The sequence below is a fragment of the Leuciscus leuciscus genome (assembly GCF_965113295.1).
Source record: "Leuciscus leuciscus genome assembly, chromosome: 15".
Taxonomy (NCBI): Eukaryota; Metazoa; Chordata; class Actinopteri; order Cypriniformes; family Leuciscidae; genus Leuciscus; species Leuciscus leuciscus.
The window spans coordinates 20900426-20917223 of record NC_138739.1 but is presented as its reverse complement, the minus strand read 5'-3'; the positions used below and the strand labels follow the sequence as shown (position 1 = coordinate 20917223).

The window sequence follows — 16798 nt, the reverse complement described above, 5'->3', positions numbered from 1 at the left end:
TCACGATAAGTCATTTAAAAAATCACGGCAACAGACGTTGGTTTATATAATATCACAGCCACCGCATTAGACATTATTATTATGATTAATGGAAGGAGACGTGGCGTGTTATCCAAGCATTAATGGCAAGGAAAGACCCTTGTACTGCGAACGACACATAAGGAGTTTCTGGGTGTTTCGCCCTCATTTCTGCTCCGAGGTTTTGATTGTGGCATTTCTTTGAGATTTAGAATCCAGTATTCCTATAGGCTAATTATTGTTTCTTTTATGAATTTAATAAAGAACTCTGTCTCGTATTCTGTCCAAACGATCCATGTAGGCTACTTTTGTCCATTCGTTTTTCCTTTTTTAACCCGTAATTGAAAAACGAAAAATGAACGGTTGTTGTCTTTTTAAAACGCAAAGTTGAACACCAAAATTTTAATTTGAACTGGCTACACCAACTGCTGCGCAAAAAAGTAAATACCGACGCATTTTCTGATTTTTGTTTATGACTTTTTGCCCCTTTATTAAACATTTAAAATATTCACAAATTAATATGAAAAACATGTCGATTTTACTGGTTTTCTAAGGCCAAATTAGAACCTGGAATTGATGTTTTTCCCGCAGTGCTGAATGAGAAGAGCCATTAATATTATGAATAAACTATTGTTTTCTAAGTGTCGGCTAAAATCACATCTCCATCTCCGCTGTTAAGCAGATGCGCTTTTAGAGAGAAATGCACCTTTCATACGGATTAGGTAGGCTACATAATCAGAAGGTATTAGCTTTCGATTCGAATTTGTTCGTTTTAAAGTGGACATTTCAAGCTTTAGCCTACATAGGCTATATTTTGTTTCAGTTCTCGCTCCAGTTTATGGAGATCATGAAAGTGCGTCTGATTGTTTTATTTTATTTTACAAAAGCACAACGTTTTCTTGTTATTGTGAGTTTACACAAATAAAAGTAGTTGAGAATAATGTATTATTATTTTCTGTATGACCAGAAATGATAGAGTATTTTAAGTTGTTTCCACTGTTAATAGGAAAATGCAAGTGGTCACGCCCGCGCCTCCGTGCCATGCAGTGCGCGCTCCACGCTCAGCTTTGTTCCTTTTTTGCAAATGCGCAAAAACTGTTTCCATTGCAGTTTTGCGAAATATTCCTTTTTCGAATTGCCTGAAAAACCACCTCATGCGAGCATAAAAACGTTCTTGCGATAAACGGGAGTTTTTGCGAAATTAACGTGTTTCCATTGTGCGTATTTTTAATTTGCAATTTCAATTTGCGCAATTTGAAGGGTAGCCTAATGGAAACGCGGCTAGTGTCTCTCCACAACTTGCAATGCGCATAAGCCGCGTAACCTTGTTCTCCGCAAGGCGACTTCGCTGCTTCGTCTTGATCCGATTCTGCTTTTTCTCCGGTGGTGGTGGAGCTGTCTGGACATCTGAGGCTTCAGGCGTTCCTGATTCACCATCGTCCGTCGCGTCTGGCCTCTGAAAAAAGCTTTTACGGCTAGTCTGCCTGGGCCTGGCCATATTTGAAACGTCTCACTCATTCGTTCGTTGTTTAGGTCTATATTACAGCCGTTTTAGGCGTGCGCTTTATTTGAAATGCAGCATGATGTTGTTTAATAACTTTCAAACGGTAGAACCTGTTCCTACATAGCCAAAGGTTGGTGTATTTTTGTTTTATACATTTTAGGCTTATTCTCAAATTCAGATTGTGTTAGGGGGGCGGGATTATTAGGTCATTTTAATCGGACAATTTGACCGGAGAGATTTAATTTTGTCGGACATTTCATTTTTTTTTCGGCCAATGTCCGGCAATTACCGGACAACGGAAACCCTGATACAGTCATAGATGATTCACAAATAATCACAATAATTTAGAAAACATTGATATGGCAGTTTTTCACTAAACAATCATCTTTGGCGTAAGAGACAGTCTGGAATCAAATAATCATTTCAAAAGTAATTTATTTCTTGCAAGAAGGCCCAGTTGCCACACAGAGGTAGACAGTACAGTCTGTGGAACAAGTGCGACCAGGAGAGAGGGGCAGGCCAGTCTTTATACTGTTATTGTTATCTCCAAGGTTCTTTAAACACTCCATAGATGGATAAGACACTCCACCAGTGATCCTATTATACACTGAACTTTAGTTTAGCTTAACTTAGCAAGTCCTAAATTGGACACCCTTTGACCTTAGGGGTCAGGGCTTCAGCCTTCAAAGCTCTCCCCCTCTTCTCCTGCCTCACAGACGTTCCACATCAATCATTATATCACATGGTCAGCAGCACATAGAAGTCAATCCTGTGTATGTTAATGAAAATCAAAGTAATGAAAATCAAAAATCTCCCATTACAACATTATGCGATAAAATTTCAAATTGGAGCCTGTACTCCGTCGATTCTTGCACCCAACAACACAACAAGATGACATTTAATAACAATAATAATAATTTAAGCTCCTTATTATGTAGCTGAATCTGTGCTGTTTGTATTGGCCGCCTCCAATTTTCCCTTTGTTTTGCCACCAGCTAGCGCCGTGACGTAACTGTGACGTCGGCTCGTAATTGGTCTATGAGATGGTCTAGTAAGTGTGCATCACATCTTCCTGCCACCACAGCCACGATGCGAAAATACTATTACAATTCTATTCCACCAGGCGTCTTTATGCTCTAAAAGTGGTGTTTGTAGAATGGTGCACTGTTGCAGATATCGACCCCACGAGCTGTCCCGTGTCGGATGTTTTTAAGTTCCCTGCAGCACAGGTAGTCTACCTACCAAATAGTTAGGCTAGGGGTAGTTGTGAAAGTCGATGCCACGTAAATTCTTAGTTCGCCCATGTAGAGATCGAATATTCAAACCGTTTCTCCAATTTGGTTTTATTGTTTTTCCATTTGGCAGATTAGAACACAAGGTGATGAAAACAAAATTATGCGAAATATCTTTATTTATGTTAATGAGAAGGGTTGAATATGCGATACATGAACGGTTTCTTCTTTTTTCTGTTTAGGAGAAAAAAAACGAGAAAACGAATTATCCGAAAGTAAGGTACACTGGTCATTTTGCGGATTTTTAGCCACAAGTGAACAATCTCATTCCTTTTTTGCTATGGAAGCAAAAATTAGATAATCAAATTTACAATAACTGGTAGTAAAACGGTAATTTATATCTACTAGGCCTATATCTTAAAGGGGTGGTTTGGGATTTTTGACATCGGACCTCATTTTTAAGTCAGCCTGGTTGTTATTCGTCAGTGGAGAAATTTTTTTTTCAAAATTATCCAGTCCTTATATTTGGATAGTTAGCCGATGCTAGGCTAGCGCGAGTCAATGGTATATGTTAGCCAGCCATTAAAAAACGTTTTACCCACTCCACAGTGTACCAAACGCAAATCAATTATAACACTAGACTATCGATGCAAATGTCCGTTGAGAGAATAATGTTAGAAATCAAACTTACCTTTCATCTCAATGATCCCAAAGGAACTAGTTTCTCAGCAGCTGCGGAATTTTACTTTGCTCCGGTTAGTAATGCGGCAAAAAGTAAACACAGAACAGAAGCGCACTGTAATCAGTGTACCAGCGGCAGGTAAATACACTTGCGTCATGTGTGTACCGGCTCACTCGGTTGCCTAGGTAATCAATATCACTCCGCTGCTGCTGTAGACAAGGCTTATGATTACAGGGAACAAATTATAACTAATGCAATGTGATGAAAGGTAAGTTTGATTTCTAACATTATTCTCTCAACGGACATATACATCGATAGTCTAGTGTTATAATTGATTTGCGTTTGGTGCACTGTGGAGTGGGTAAAACGGTTTTTAATGGCTGGCTAACATATACCATTGACTCGCGCTAGCCTAGCATCGGCTAACTATCCAAATATAAGGACTGGATAATTTTTTTTTTTTAAATGTCTCCACTGATGAATAACAACCAGGCTGACTTAAAAATGAGGTCCGATGTCAAAAATCCCGAACCACCCCTTTAACTCAAATTATCTGTTTCTACCACAAAATCTAATAATAAAGTGAAATGTCTACTGATGATCCTGTAAGGCTTGTGTTGTTATGTGTCACTCTTAACAGCTACTGTAATGCCTCAACATTTCATATCAATTATTGGTTTCACCTCATTCATTTTGCTGATGTTTTTAGATCACCTGTGAATTGCTACTTAACGCTCAATGCAATGAGCGTTAAGCATTTGCTCATCCAGCAATTCTCCCCCTAAAACAATTCACCTGTGAAGCTCCTTCCACAAGAATTTACCAATAAATGCTGGAAGATTTTCATCAGTCTTCACTCTTCAAGTGAAGTAGAACAGCGACAACATCAGGTGTGATCCAGAAATCCTGCACAATGAAACCTGGAGATACTGAAGAACAAAGAGGTTGGTGTTTATTCTTGATTCTTTATTAATGATGCTGAAGAACATTAAGATTATAAAACTTAAAGCAGTCACACAAGCTGTAAAATATATTATTAAGGTAGCCAACAACAATCAGGACAAGGAACAATCTGGATCTTTTTGTTTTCAATAAATGTTAAGTGAAAGGAGGTTTGAGAAACGTTCATATTGTCAACAGCAAGAGTTTTTTTTTGTTTTTTTTTGCAAGGGTTTCAAGCATAAATGTATAGCTACTATTTAACTAATTTTCTCTTAAATTATATAAGTTAATCATAGTTATAGGAGGTGTTTTCTTACAGTAATTTTGGTAACACTGAATTGCACATGAACACATGAATGCAGTCAACGTTTTTTATTGATTATTTTCATATCTTCCCACCGTACTGTAGAAAGGGTCAAAATCCAGCCTGGTCTCAAATGTTAATATGTAGGAATTAATAAGTCTTAATTTAAAGGTACAAACATACTTTTTTGTACATTTGGATAGATGCGGAAACTTTCAGTATGGACATTTTGGAAAGATTTAAATGTAAACACTGGTTGTTAGAAGGCAGCTGCATGACTCTGAGATGGTGAACAGGGTCATATATGGCTGAACTAAACAGTATTTCCACTTGCCGTTGTGCAGCTTTAACTACAGTTAAAATGACCGAGTGGTGCTGGTATGAGTGAGTAGAGGCGGAGCTAATTATCATATTTGTGGTTTTGCGCATACTAAATGAAGCAAGGGTGTATAATTACATTCAAGCTATTTTAAGGCATGAAGATTTTTTTTTTCATAGGTAAAAACATTTAAATATGTAATTTTGGTGATCAAAGATGAGTTTTAAGGGATACAATTATTTACTACAGGGGACTTTAAAAATATGTACAGTTATAAAAGAAAACATAACAGCACCACAATAACTTATATATTGCAAAAATTAAAAGGGGTTCCAAAAGTAATCCAAATTATGTTGCAACGCAGTCCTTTCTAAGTTTTGTATGTGGCACAGAGCAGAATTTAAGCTATTAATAGTTGAAAATCTTATCCTGATTAACTCCGTGAAGGCGCACATTTCTCAAACAAACATCAACCAAAACACGAAATGTGCAATCTGTTACAAAGAAGGTGAGAGCCAATGAACGTTTCTGTAAACCCTAACACTCAAAATAATGAATTGGTTTGAGTAGGACAAACTTAATTTAAACTAATTAGTTCAGTCAAAATAACTTATATGAGTATTCAGCACTTTCTTTTTCTTTCAAGTTCACAAAACTGATATATTTTAAGTAAACTGAACTGTTTCATCGTTTTGAGTTTTATGAAATTATTTCTTTTAATTTAGACAAACTCAAGTGTAACACAAATTTTCACATTGAGGTTACATGAAATTTTTAAGTTAAATGTATGTATTAATGTACTCTAACACTTCACGCTAAGAACAAGCAAAATGTAGGAGAAAAAAATAAATATCTGCAAGTTCAGCTTACTTAAACTTTGAATATTTGAAACTTATATATAAGTTTCAAAGTTAAGAATATTTTGAGGCAATTGATTGCCTTAAATGTATTGAGTTTTGCCAACTTATTCAGGTTTACAGTGCATCACTGCCGTAAAGTGTGTTGTAAAGCTTCTTGAGGCACCAAATTTTAATTCATAATGTATACAGGATTTGATGCTTACTGAGAAAATAAATAAATAATATAGAAATAAATATTACATGATAAATAATTTTTAAACAGTTATAGAAATGTTATTTTAAGGTTTTAGAGTGTAGTCTTGTTTATCATTATGCAATCCTTAAAAGTGAGATTCATATTAAACTCCATTTAATAAATGCGACTGAAAACATCATTGATATGAGAATTGAATACAATAGAATCAATTTGTGCCAATGCCAAAAATGTAATATTCATAAATAAGAATTTGTACATCTGCTAATTTGTTCATGCAAATAATAATAATTTACGTTTTAGTGCTGTCAGTGTCAATACATCAATATTCTATGTTTCAGACTCAGTGTGTGTGAAAATGTAAGTTAATGTACGTGTGGTAGAACCATTTTATATAGAAATGCACACGCATACTCATGAGATCTCTTTGTAGAATCATGTCTCTTCCGATGCTAATTCTAATTGTAAAATTGTGCAAAATTATGCACCCATTGTATTTTTTGTTTTGTGTTAAGTTTATGTTAGATGGAGTTGGTCAAAATTATTTAATAGCTCTCACTACAAAAACATGGGATTTGTTCCCACTAACCAACATTAAAAAATGGTTTGAAGAATGGAGGGATGGATGAAAATGTATGTTTTTACTTTTCTATTAGACATAAAGGAAGAGAACAAGGAGAGTGAAGAGGAGGAACATCATGATGAGAAAAATGGAGAAAAATCTCAGAGTTCCTCACAAACAGCAAGGAATTTTTTGACAAAAAAATCTTCCACCAGCCCTCATGGTGGGAAGAAAAAAAAGTTATGCAAAAAAAGTCGTAAACATCACAAGAAAGTTCACACTGGAAAGAAGCTGCACAAATGTGACCAGTGTGGGAATCGTTTCACACAAAAAGTAAGTCTTACGAGACACAAGCAAATCCACACTGGAGAGAAAGTGCACACATGTGATCAATGTGGGAAGAGTTTCACACACAAAGAAACCCTTTATAATCACGTGAAAATCCACACCGGAGAGAAACCACACGTATGTGAGCAGTGCGGGAAAAGATTCACACACAAACGTTCCCTTAATGATCACATGAAAATCCACACCGGAGAGAAGCCGTACACATGTGATCAGTGTGGGAAGAGTTTTACACAAAAACAAACCCTTAATGATCACAAGAAAAGCCACACTGGAGAGAAGCCGAACACATGTGATCAGTGCGGGAAGTGTTTTGCACGAAAAGGAAACCTTAAGAAACACATGAGAATCCACACTGGAGAGAAGCTATACAAATGTGATCAGTGTGAGAAGAGTTTTGCATATTCAGACAGTCTTAAATTACATCAACGTTGTCATTCAGGAGAAAGACCATTTTATTGTGATCAGTGTGGAAAATTGTTAATTTCAGCATCAGCCCTGAATAGCCACATGAAAGTTCATACACAGGAGAAGCCTCACGTGTGTTCTTTGTGTGAAAAGAGTTTTAGGTGGCTGAGTAATTTAAAATCACACCAGAAAATACACATTGGTGTGAAGGATTATGTGTGCGTATAGTGGGAAGACCTTTATTAGAAATGTTGAACTCAAACAGCACCAGAGAATTCACACTGGAGAAAAACCTTACGAGTGTTCACACTGTGACGAGATTCAGATGGTCAGGTGAACTGAAAACACATGTGAGGATCCACACCGGAGAGAAGCCTTGTGAATGTGATCAATGTGGGAAGAGTTTCACACATAAAGGAAACCTAGGATTCATATGAAAATCCACACTGGAGAGAATCTGCACACATGTGATCAGTGCGGGAACAGTTTCCCAGTAAAATCAAGGCTGATCAGACGCCTGAAAATCCACAGAGATAATCCACAGTGATCAGTGTGGGATCAGTTTCACACGAAAAGGAACCCTTAAATTAGAGTGGGAATGAGGACCTGCATACTCAAAAAAGAAAGCATAAATCAATTGCTGTAATTGCTGCAACTGAAAACACTGCAACTCATGCTGAATGTGTGTAACATGGGAAGCTAAAGCACAAAGAATTATCAACAATATACTTCTTGGTAAATTGTACATGCATGTTTACATCATTTTGTGCAGATGTAAGTTATAATAATACATTTTCTCTAGGATGCATTTGGTTGAGGCTAAGTTCTTGAGTTTTGCTCTTCAGCTTCATCTTGACATTACTGACTATGATTGGGTTATTTGAAACAATCATATATTTTCTTTTCAAAAACATTGATGATGCATTATTAATAATTAGCAATGTTCATTTTCTCTCATCATATTTTTGTCAACAGAATGTTTTTTATTAACAATGTTTAATCATTTTCATGAGTCACGGAAATAATTTTCGTAAACATCTTTTCTAGTCATACAAAACCACAAAATGTTATTGCGGCTGGTTCTTCAAAGCTAGCTGGAAAGATAGTTGGCTACACATCTGCATTGATGCGTGTTCTAGTAGCGTGTCGTCTAATACTCTCACACGTTTATTTATTTATTTTTATTATTTTGGGAGGAGTAAAATTTACAAATGCGGTTTCAAGATGCATTTACACTTGTCTCGTTTTATTTGGAATGAGTCTCAGACCACTTCCTGATGTGGTCTGAGTGATCGGATTTAAATCCGTCTTAAAAGTGTTTCAGAGGGCATTTACACCTGGGCCCGTATTCATAAAGATTCTAAGAATCCTCTAAGAAAACTCTTAATTTAGCTTAAAAACTTTTACGTAGGAGTCTTAGCTTAAAAGCGATTCGGGACCGATCTGAGAGCAACTCTGAGTAAGGAAAAGCCAAAAACTTTCATCTTAGTAAGGAGGCGTGGTTGACCCCGTTGCTATGTATGACACAATCTTTTGAAGACTGTGATTGGTTGGTTGTCCAAGAAGGAAAAAAAAAAGTGATTTTAAGTATAGGGTCTATTCTAAGCCTTCACTTTGAAATTACATGCGTAATTTTTCCTATTTGACCGTTCTCACACACACACACACATTATATATGTGTATATAAATCCTTGTTATTTTATTTACCATGCTGTTAATTTCCTATAAGGTATTTGATTGGCTTAGAATGATAAAAATTGTTCCACTCTTTCCAATTACACTGATTGCTGGCATGTCTATTTAAGTGGTGGTTTGAATGTTGGTTTTAATGTATCAAACATGGAATTTTCCCAGTTGCCAAATATCGTAATGTAGTGATTACTTTCATTTCTGGCGCTATGGCATTTCTGTGCTGTGTCGGAGATGTTAGCGCGTCTCTCATAAGATCTGTCACAAACATGATCCCTGCACGATCTAATCTATAGCGTCTTATTAACTCACTGTTATTCATTGTCTGCAACACATTTCTTCTCCCTCTTCGTCTTTCTGCCATTTTTCTCCTCTGCTAAAGAAACTCTTAAGCCTCTTAAAAGTCCTCGTCCGTGCTCCTAACAATTTTGACCTTAAGACCTCTTTTAAGGGTTAAGATGCTTTCTGAATTACTTTTTTCTTTACTAGGATTTTTTCTTTAAATTTAAGAGTAAACGCCCACATTTCTAAGAATATTCTTAGAATTTTGTCACTGGGAGCTACTCTTTGCATTAAGATTCTTTATGAATACGGGCCCAGGTGTTTACAGGCCCATTGACATACACTGTTTTTGTTTTAAAAATGGTCTCACACACAGAAAGGAAGCAGAAAAACTGTATAAAGACGAGTGTGATTTGTATTTGCTCTTATGTATTGCTGTTTTTTATTCATCGCAAATTGTAAGAAACAATAAAATTATAGAGCAGTTTTATACACTTTCAGCAGTTTTCTTGACTCTAAGTAATGTTTCTAACTCAAACACTAAAGTGAGATCTGTGCTGATGGTCCTCTAGCTTGTTTCAGGAGTGCCACTGTTAATAGTTCCTGTTTTCACCTCATTCATTGCTGATGTCTTTAATCATCTGCATAATGTCACTGTAAACCGCCACTTTAAGCTTGTTTCATAGGTTTCAATGGATGAAACAAACTACACCGTTACCATTTTTGAAATCTACATGATATAAATCTCTTAATAGCATTTTTTTTTCATTATAGTTTGTGATAAACTGTTTCATGCAAAACTGAATTTGTTTATGCTTCTGTTTAATTATTTTATATTATTCTGTTTTATTACATCATTTTTATAATTGGAAATTAAATAATCCTACATTAAATATAATCCTACAATTAAATCTAATTTGAATACTTGGTTCTTCTATTTCTTTTATCTGTTCATATGACACATAAAAGTATAAAAAAGTTTATTTTAAATCGACCAACAAACAAAATAAAAATATATAGAATGAATTTGTAACTATCAATCCATCTATGAAAATATAAACAAAAAATGTAATGCAGTTTTAAAAATATTAGCAGATCTGCTGTTCCTACCACAGAACTCGAAGCTCCTCCCACAGCAATTCAACAGTGAAGCTCCTCCCACATGCAGTTCGCCTATACATGCTGGAATGTTCCCATCAAGTGAAGAAGACAGTTGAACATTGAGAACATGAGTGATCCAGAGCCCTGCACAATGGAAGATGAAGATACTAAAGAACAAAGAGGTTGGTGTTTATTCTTGATCCATCATTAATGATTAAGGGGATAGTTCATCCAAAAATTTTAATTAGTCCATGATTTACTCACCCTGAAGCCATCCTAGGTGTACATGACATTACTCTTTCAGACGAATACAATCAGAGTTATATATATATATTTTTAAATGTCCTGGCTCTTCCAAGCGTGATAAACTGAACTGGGTAAAATCTAGAGCCTGAAACTGAAAATTTCCATGCAATCTTTTGTAAAAAAAAAAAGATCAGTGAAAAGAGTTTTTTCTAAATATTTTATTTACATTTATTTTATATCTGGTTCAGAATTTTTGCAATTACTAAAGTTTTGAATGTGTAAATTAAGCAAAACCTAATTTAACTGGTAAATGTTTTTCCATTGTTTCAATTTTCTGAAATTTTGGTAACAGTTTTGATAAATGCATTAAAAAAAACTACAGTTTGTGTAAAAGCTTTTTTGTTAAAACTAATATATCTGAGAGATTGTGTTGGAAACATGGGATTTGTGCCTATAATTTATTTTTTTAAATAAGAACTTGAAAATCAATGTGCCCATTTCATGGAAAGTTCCAATGACATATAATTGATTTCATTTTGATATCAAAATTCATCGTACCATTGTATTGTAGTTGTGTTCTGGTGTTATGTTAGTCTTCACTTCCTCATTTTATTTTTTTTACGGATATTGTTGAAGAATTTATTATTCAGATAATAAGTAATTTAGCTATATATTTGTACACTATTATTTCCTCTGTGAGTGACTTTGGTCTGACTTTTGGGGGCTTAAAGGAAGGCTGATGCAACAGAGAATGCTATTTCAGTAAAGTCACATGGTACAAACTATTTCTCAAAATAATCTATAGAATGCATTACCATATTTGGTACAAGGAAGTGTGTATATATGTTAGCTGGACACTTTTTCTGGAGGCGTCGTTCTGCAGAAGGGCACTCGGCTTTGTTTGATTAATAAACTCAAAGATCTCTGAAGTCATTTCCCTGAAAAGAAAGAACTAAACCACAACAATATACATGTCAAACTTTTTTATTATTATTTCAGACTTAATGGAACAGAACAAGGAGATTGAAAAACTGAGCAAAGGAGAGGAGAAACAACATCATGTCAAAACTGGAGAAAAATCTTTGAGTAGAGCCGAAAATTCTTGCCTACATTGTGGAAAGAGATTCCCAAACAACAAAAGTCTTCAAATTCACATGAAGATCCACACTGGAGAGAAGCCGTACACATGTGATCAGTGTGGGAAGAGTTTCACACTAAAAGGAAACCTTACTAAACACACGAAGATCCACACTGGAGAGAAGCCACACACATGTGATCAGTGTGGGAAGAGTTTCTCATACAAACATCAACTTAATGATCACATTAAAATCCACACTGGCGAGAATCCACACACATGTGATCAGTGTGGGAAGAGTTTCACACAAAAAGGACACCTTAAGAAACACATGAAAACCCACACTAGAGAGAGGCTGCACACATGTGATCAGTGTGGGAAGAGTTTCACACGAAAAGGATACCTTAATAAACACACGAAGATCCACACTGGAGAGAAGCCGCACACATGTGATCAGTGTGGGAAGAGTTTCTCATACAAACATAAACTTAATGATCACATTAAAATCCACACCGGAGAGAAGCCGTACACATGTGATCAGTGTGGGAAGAGTTTCTCATACAAACATCAACTTAATGATCACATTAAAATCCACACTGGAGAGAAGCCGTACACATGTGATCAGTGTGGGAAGAGTTTCTCATACAAACATAACCTTAATGATCACATTAAAATCCACACTGGAGAGAAGCCGTACACATGTGATCAGTGTGGGAAGAGTTTCACACAAAAAGGACACATTAAGGAACACATGAAAACCCACACTAGAGAGAGGCTGCACACATGTGATCAGTGTGGGAAGAGTTACATATACAAAAGAAACCTTGAGTATCACATGAGAATCCACACTGGAGAGAAGCTGTACACATGTGATCAGTGTGGGAAGAGTTTCACGCACGCCATCAGTTTTAAATCACATCTGTTTTCTCACTCTGGAGAAAGACCATTTTACTGTGATCAGTGCGGAAAAACATATTTTTCATCATTTTCCCTGAAGAACCACTTGAAACTTCACACAGAGAAGCCTCACGTATGTTCTGTTTGTGGAAAGAGTTTTAGTCAGCCGAGTAAATTAAAAGCACACCAGAAAATACACAGTGGTGTGAAGAATCATGTGTGCTTTGATTGTGGGAAGACCTTTATTACAGATCATGCAGTGAAACTGCACCAGAGAATTCACACTGGAGAAAAACCTTACAAGTGTTCACACTGTGATAAGAGATTCAGTTTTTCAGGAAATATGAAAGAACACATGATCATTCACACTGGAGAGAAACCGCACACATGTGATCAGTGTGGGAAAGGTTTCATACAAAAAAGACGCCTTAATATTCACAGGAAAAAACATAATAGAGACAAGCCACACATGTAAGAACTCACATTGTCATTCTGGACAAAGACAGTACTTTTTTTTGCATTATCCCAGAAGAACCACATAAAAGTTCATGTAAGAATTGAGGAATTAGGAAATGCTTGAAGTGCGACCAGACCCTGAGAGAACAAAAGGACTTCTCTGGAAATTAGCATTTAAACTCACCATTTGTGAGACAAAGTCTCACCTCAGAACACATCTCTTCCCCCTCTTCCTCACTCCCCCCTCTCACATGCTGAGACCACATGTAAATCACCCAAGAAAATGTATAGTTTAATGTGAATGGTTACCACAGAGTATATTTAATGTTTGGTATCATTTAAAATGTCACAGTGCGACTGGTACAAATGTCTCATTTCCAAATAAGTAAAACAAAAGGTAATAAGGTTTTTAAGAGTTTATGGATAACTGACTTACAAAGGAAGGTGGTCTCTCAAGCAAATGGTCACACAACCCCAAAAGGTGTCAACTCTGAATGCAAATGTCTTTTGTTAGTACATGTTTCCATGTGAAAGGTTTGTCTGTATAAGGAAGTGCAGCATGGTGTAGCCACAACGACATCTGCTTCTCGCGTTAAGTGATCATATGGGAAGACACATCGTCTTGTGTCCTTGCTGGTTAATAATTGCCCCACGAGGACCCATTTACCAGCGCCCATGTGACTCGTATCCCCCAACTTTACGGCCTCATGGCATTCCGCACACACACACAAACACCCTTTTGTGTATAACTGAGAATAAGAGAAATATCTGTTATTTTCCTTTATAATGTGTGTACCTTCCTATATGCACGTGTGATAGAGGTTTGGTTTGCTAGAGTATAGTTTTGAATTCTAAATGTTCATTGAAGGGAATTCCTCAGTCGTGTCTTGTTGTAACCCTAACTCAGACCATAAAACTTTACGACCCAAGCCTCAAAGGCATTCCAGAACACACACACACACACACACACACACACACACTCTCTGGAACTTTGGAAACAGATATTCTTCCACATAACAAGCCACTAAATGTTTGATATGTATTCCTATGTTTCTCAAAGTGTCGTCATTTGCCATAACGGAAACACTGACAATTTTATTGTGTGTTTAATCAAGCTTTATTTGTGTGTAATGAGGCATATGAACGTAATGTTATGTGTGTCCAATATCTACCTGTAATTCTTGGTATCTGTCTGACCGTCCTGTTTTAATTCAGCCAGTCCCGCACATAGTATTACAGTAAGATGTATTGTTCCAGGTGTACAATCTTAAGAAGAAATATGAATTCTTTCTCTCATAAGACATATGGTGAAAGTAGGCGTTTTCTTCTTCACACAAAGAGAATTTTCCCGCTTCAGAAAAGACAATCTGATTCGCTGTCGTTCCAAGAGGGGGCGTAAACAGAGGTCTGATAAAACGTCAGAAGCCCCCTCATCGGGCTTCTTCTCTCCTCTCTTCCAACTCAACTCATCCAACTTCTCTGGACCCTCTTCCTCGGCGCAGCGTTTCTCCAAGGAACATCTGAAGGAGGCCCTGGCCTTCTCCTCGGACCAACACATGTTCGAGTCGTAGCTGCCGTTCGTTGCAACTAAGATTTCCAGCCTCTCCCATCCCGGGAGACGAATCTGAACTTTTCCGGTAACGTTAAATTCAAGTGAGCCTTTACATCGTTTTTCGAAACGACCCAGAAGAAGAAGCTAGACGCAAACCAGCCGGACACGCGCACGCGCGTCCCCTTTTCAGCATCACACTGAAAGAGTACCACATCTCGCAAGTATATTGATTCCTATAAAAGCTGTTCCAGGTGTCTAGGTCTTAGGTCTGTGATTTAAGTTACCCTCTATCTTCCCTCTATATCTTTCTTTCTTTCATTCCATTTTCATTCCGATCACGTCATGTTTGTTTAAATGTTTATGTGTTTGTTTGCATTTTTACGTACGTTTATATTTGTAGTTTATAATCTCTAGCGTGTGCCATTTTATTAATAAACCCATTTATACTTTTAACTGTCTCTGTGTTTGAAAACCCACTTTTTATAAAGTCAATGAAACAAAAGATCTATAAAGCTACAGGCTCTATAATATTAGACTACATTCAGTAGTTTTAATTAATAAACTCAATAAAGTTTAATGTTCTTGGCCAGAACCTAAACTTTAGTGGAGTTTGTGAATACCCCTTCTTAACTGTACTGACCTTACATCTACTCGCTGGCCGAGTTAAAGGTTGGTCAGACCAGTTACAGAACGAGGCATTTCCTATAATAAAAAAAAAATAAATGTACATGCGACTTATGAATTATGACCATGAGTCATAGATATTAATATCCCAAGATTCCCCATATTCTTGAGCTAATTCATATTTACCCAGATGCATATTCGCTACAATGGTGTTCAGCGCCTTTTCTGTATTTCAGATTGGCTCGTGAGGCTCAGCCTCATGTATTTCTTAATGTTGGGTTTGCATCTTCTCTCTATTCCATAGTATTTGATGTTTTGTATCAATTATCTTTTAATTGATTATGAAATTGGCATTATACATATACCTGACATAATAAATTGTTACATTTGATTATTCTAACTGAATTTTACATTATTTTCATTGAAGAGTTATCGGAATAGGCAAGGCAAGTTTATTTATATAGCACATTTCATACACAATGGCAATTCAAAGTGCTTTACATAGAAGAAATTAAAATAATTAAAAGGGATAAGAATAATTTCAACAGTTTAGAAAAATAAAATAAAATACAGTACAGCACAAACAGTCGGACGAACATTGGCACAGTGCTCATTCAGTAAATGCACAGCTAAACAGAAGTGTTTTGAGTCTGGATTTGAATGTGACTACAGTAGGAGCACATCTGATCTCTTCTGGAAGCTGGTTCCAGCTGTGGCTGGCATAATAGCTAAAAGCAGACTCGCCATGGTTAGAGTGAACCCTTGGTATTTCTATCTGATATGATCCTAATGATCTTGATCTGTTGGGTTTATATTCAGTGAGCATATCTGTAATGTATTGAGGTCCTAGGCCATTCAATGATTTATATACCAGTAATAATACTTTAAAATCAATCCTAAATCTAACTGGGAGCTGCAACTGTCTTATGGTATTTTTGGGAAGGCCAGTGAGGAGTCCATTACAATAATCCAATGAAAGCATGCACAAGTCTTGTCTGGGAAAAAAAAAGCATCTAATTCTTGCAATATTTTTGAGATGATAGTATGCTGATTTAGTTATTGCTTTGACATGACTACTGAAACTAACGTCTGAATAGTCAAACATTCGCTCATAATTAATGATCCACAGATATCATTAAAATCCTTTTCATTTATGGAGTCAGATGAAATAACGAGAGAATACATATTCAAATGTATTGCATTTAATCAAAAAATACTTTGCCTCGAGAAAAGGACAGTAACACGTTAAGACCTTCCGCACTGGTCGGATGCCTCCATTGGGGAGATTTAGCGCGAGCTTACATTCATATAAAGGAGGAGCCTCACATGTTTTTTTAATGGTTGTTTGTGGAATACAAATTCAAGATTGTGTTTAAGATCCCCTGATTCTATGGCCTGACATGACATCACATGATAAACTAAGGTGAAACACATTGGATCGCACTGATACAATGTGAAGGTGAACATTGAAGGTGAACATGATGGTGTCAGTTACTGATTCAATTGA

General features: G+C 36.4%; 1 protein-coding gene and 1 long non-coding RNA gene across 7 annotated transcripts in view; one reads left to right on the top strand and one right to left on the bottom strand.

The window, feature by feature from the left end:
- The window catches only part of LOC309475610 (uncharacterized protein), a 38216-nt gene extending 23096 nt beyond the window's left edge, over positions 1-15120 (top strand). For 2 of the 6 annotated variants that reach the window (XM_082138462.1, XM_082138458.1), the window contains exons 3-5: positions 4146-4380; positions 10456-10623; positions 11687-15120. In XM_082138462.1, coding sequence (XP_081994588.1) covers positions 10569-10623; positions 11687-13134 — 1503 coding nt within the window. In that variant the 5' untranslated portion in view covers positions 4146-4380; positions 10456-10568 and the 3' untranslated portion in view covers positions 13135-15120. Of the gene's footprint in view, positions 1-1841; positions 2574-4145; positions 4381-10435; positions 10624-11686 lie in introns of all 6 variants that reach the window. The other 4 variants (XM_082138463.1, XM_082138460.1, XM_082138459.1 and 1 more) reach the window with 3 other exon arrangements.
- LOC309475703 lies at positions 1234-4152 on the bottom strand. The gene is made up of 2 exons (XR_014197792.1): positions 3969-4152; positions 1234-3164 (listed from the first exon to the last, which is right to left on the bottom strand). It is a non-coding gene; the product is annotated as an uncharacterized lncRNA (long non-coding RNA).
- Positions 15121-16798: the final 1678 nt, after the last annotated feature.